A 3783-nucleotide genomic window follows, 5' to 3' on the forward strand; every position below is an offset into this window, starting at 1 on the left:
CGCCAGCTCGAGCCCCGCAGCTGTCCCGCAGCCAGACACACACACACACACACACACACACACACACACACACACACACACGGAGCATGGGGTGGTGGAGGTGGGAGAAGGCGCGCACCCCCACCCCCCCTCCTCTCTCTCTCCCGCCCTCACGCGCGCGCACATCAGCCCCCACCACCTCCAATCAATTAGTCAATCAATTAGCCGGCCTTCCACTCCACGCGCGGTCATCACGAGGCAGATTAGCTCAGTAATGATCAAATTAATTCTTAATCGCAGATAATGGACGCGGAATGAGTTTATTATTTTCAGGAAAAATGAGCGAGGCCTCTGTATTAGTTCCGAGGCTGCGTGCGTGCGTGTTGCCGTCAGCCCGGACGATTTAACATGCAGAGGATAATAGAAAAAAAAAAAAAAGAAAAAAGAAAAAAGAACATGACAGTTCTCGCATGAGGTCATCCTCAGTTGACTGAGTCTTACAGGTTGTGTGAAGGATCAGAGACAAGTTGGTTTCTTTTTTTTTTGGGTTGCAATTTAAGAAGATATTGCAGGAAAAAAAAGACATATTATTTAAGATGTGACATGAGGCATATTATATCTATTATTACCTTTAATTTACTCAAAACCACACTGCTTTTGTTTCACACAATATAAAGTAAAGGCTGTTGTTGTTTCCCCGAGTTATGACTATAAATAATATACCATTAACATATTTATTTAAGTGTCCTGGGTGGAATTAAAGGCAGAAGTCACCCCTCCTGCTCATCCTCAACTCTTCCACCTCTCTAATCTCATCTCAGAAAAACCTTGACAGGAGTTTGAAATTTCCGGGCTCGTGTCGGAGGCAGCGATTGGTCCAGGAGGGGCTTACCTACATGCAAATGAAGCAACGCAACCTTGCTGCCTCCGATCCAGAGCGTGAGGAGGAGGACCAGGAATACACTCATGTTCCCCGAGCTCTAGAAAAAACACCTTCAACTCCCTCAATGTTAAAACTCCACAATTAAGCAGGCACGAGGGGGGAAGAGAGAGGGGGAGAGAGGAGAGGAGAAAAAAAAAAAAAGAACAACAACTCACACACGGGGAAGACAAAAGCCCGCCGCTTCCGTAATTTTTACGCACCAATCGTGTAGAAACCAATAACGGAATACAAGGAGGCAGACAGATTCAGTCAATACTTCAATACTGGTATGAGGCGAGAATGAGTAGCGCAGAAGACAGCGGGAGCAAGTGCTCGTCGGGCCCGATTTCCAGCTTCACCATCCAGTCGATTCTAGGCACGCCGTCCGATGCGCCGCGCTCCGGGACCAAAGAGCTCTCCAAGGGGCCGCCGCCGCCGCCGCGGAGGCGCTCTCTGTCGGTGTCCTCCGAGGAGGAGTGCAGCGGCGGGGAGGACTCGGCGGACTGCTTCTGCTCCGACACGGGTCACAGCGAGCCGTGCAGCCAGCACCAGAACTTCTCATGTTTAGGTAAGACTATTATTATTATTATTATTATTATTATTATTATTATTATTATTATTATCGCCATTATTTTTTATTATTAGTAGTAGTGATAGTAGTAGTAGTATAGAAAATGGGACGAAACCTATTTTTTTTATCCTATCACACAGATTTTTATATTTTTTCATTTACTCCGTGGATTGTTTGGCACGATCACTTCCTGTTTTCTGGCCTCCAGCTTTTTGTTTTTGTTTGCACTTCAGCTCACATTTCATTAGCTCGTGTTTGTGACTGTAACACTCACATGCGGCTCCTCCAGCTCCACTTGTTTGTCATGTGCAGACTATCATCATCATCATCTTCTTCATCATCATCATCATCACCGCAGCAGCAGCAGCAGCAGCAGCGGAAGAGTGGAAGGTCGAATAATTAGCCCTCTGTCTTTTCCTCTCGTTTCAAATTTAATTGAGCCTGCTAATTGATGAAACATGTTTCTAAAATGGCTGCACTACACGTCGTCAATTGAGCGTTAAATAGAGCGGGATTTAATTAATAGCTTACTGTACACCGAGCGTACTCGTGCTGAATTGTTTATTTAAAAAGTCGCCGGCTTTCAGCTGCCGATTTAGAGAGTCAGAGTTCACACTTGACGAACTCTCAAACTGAGTATGTGGAAAACCTGTGAAGGGATTTTTATTTTTTTATTATTCTCAGGCGCTGTTTAAATGGAAAGTCTAAAAACACAGATGCATGTGTCGGATCAGACATTCACCTCCTTCCTTCCTTCTCCTCCTGCTCGCGTTTAGGTCCCGCTAAAGGACTCCTGTCAGGGAGCGACGCGCTGGCGCGGCGGCCGCACCTGCCGCAGCCTCTGCTGCAGGATTACAAGGAGGAGCGGGAGAGAGCGTGCCATCAAATGTCACCTCTGTCCGAGGAGAGACAGACGGACGGTGCGGACAAGCAGGGCAACTCGGCCAAGAAGAAGACGCGCACGGTTTTCTCCCGGAGTCAGGTGTACCAGCTGGAGTCCACCTTCGACATGAAGCGCTACCTGAGCAGCTCGGAGCGGGCCTGCTTAGCCTCCAGCCTGCAGCTGACGGAGACTCAGGTCAAGACGTGGTTTCAGAACAGGAGGAACAAATGGAAACGGCAGCTATCGGCCGAGCTGGAGGCGGCCAACATGGCCCACGCCTCCGCACAGACTCTAGTGGGGATGCCGCTGGTTTTCAGAGATAACTCCTTACTGCGCGTCCCGGTGCCCCGCTCTATCGCCTTCCCGACGCCCCTGTATTACCCCGGGAGCAACCTGCCAGCGTTACCTTTATACAACCTGTACAACAAGATCGAGTACTGATTGACTCTGCTGTATGTTCACCACTTGCAGTCCACGTTTAAAAAAAAAAACAAAAGAAAGAAAGAAAGAAAAAAACAATACAACATGCTCATAAGTGTCTCCACATAACCGCTGTATATTAATTGTATCACTTTATTTGTTGAGGAAATTCGTATTATGCAGCAACCGTGCGTCTCACAAGAAAAGCAATCAAGCTTCCCTTAAATGTATAAAAATACACCATGTGTATAATTAATTATAATAATTTTTTGTACTTATTATTTTCCTTCCCCCCCTCTCTAACCCTGAAGACGAAACGATGGAGTTCAAGCATTCATATCACATCCACCCTTGTTTTATTTTTTTATTATTGATGATTGCTTTGTTGGAAATATTTAAAGCATCCACGTTTTTATTTCACCTGACAGGAAAAGAAAAACAACAACAACATAATTATTCCATTTAAAAGGAAAAACATCATTGTTTCTATTGTAATTTAGACCTTCAATAATAACCTTCTCATTCAATAAATTTTCTATTTCAGTGAAAATTGGGCTTGCTTGGTTTTTATTTTTTATGCACTGCGAGTTTGAAGATTTTAACACAAAAGGTTTTGGGTTTTTTTTGCAATTGTGTGTTAACTGGATTATTATTAGTGCAGCAGAATTTTTGTTGAAGTCAGAATGAATAGTGTTTTTTTTTGGTCATACAGCTGCAGTAATTCTCACTTTAATGTTTTTCTTTAAGACTAAGAACACCTGAGCTTTAACCACAAAGAACCTGGAAGTCTCTGGCGTTGATTAACACACATGACATTCCTGTTTATACTGTAGCTTACATTGCTTTTGGCCCCCACATCTGCTATTATTACATCAAATATGAGGGTGGGAGCTTCTCGACAGGTGAATTACATCTGTGCAAGGAAAAAGCGTTTGCAGGAATGCAAGTGTGTAAAAATGCACAGGCTCATTCTTACACATTTGTTATCCTCACAAGCAGAATTAAATA

General features: G+C 44.5%; 1 protein-coding gene across 1 annotated transcript; it reads left to right on the plus strand.

The window, feature by feature from the left end:
- Positions 1 to 921: 921 nt before the first annotated feature.
- Positions 922 to 3329, plus strand: hmx2 (H6 family homeobox 2). Its single transcript, XM_030441024.1, has 2 exons — positions 922 to 1469; positions 2249 to 3329. The coding sequence occupies exons 1-2, from the start codon at positions 1202 to 1204 to the stop codon at positions 2794 to 2796; spliced, it is 816 nt and encodes a 271-aa protein (XP_030296884.1). The 5' UTR covers positions 922 to 1201; the 3' UTR covers positions 2797 to 3329.
- Positions 3330 to 3783: the final 454 nt, after the last annotated feature.

Source organism: Sparus aurata, chromosome 15 (genome assembly GCF_900880675.1).
Source record: "Sparus aurata chromosome 15, fSpaAur1.1, whole genome shotgun sequence".
In the NCBI taxonomy this organism is placed as follows: domain Eukaryota; kingdom Metazoa; phylum Chordata; class Actinopteri; order Spariformes; family Sparidae; genus Sparus; species Sparus aurata.

Bases quoted from the DNA above. Each gene is read 5' to 3' on its own strand.
- hmx2 (XM_030441024.1), top strand. From the start codon at position 1,202: ATGAGTAGCGCAGAAGACAGCGGGAGCAAGTGCTCGTCGGGCCCGATT. The intron at 1,470-2,248 runs GTAAGACTATTA...GCTCGCGTTTAG, and splicing joins CCAGAACTTCTCATGTTTAG to GTCCCGCTAAAGGACTCCTG.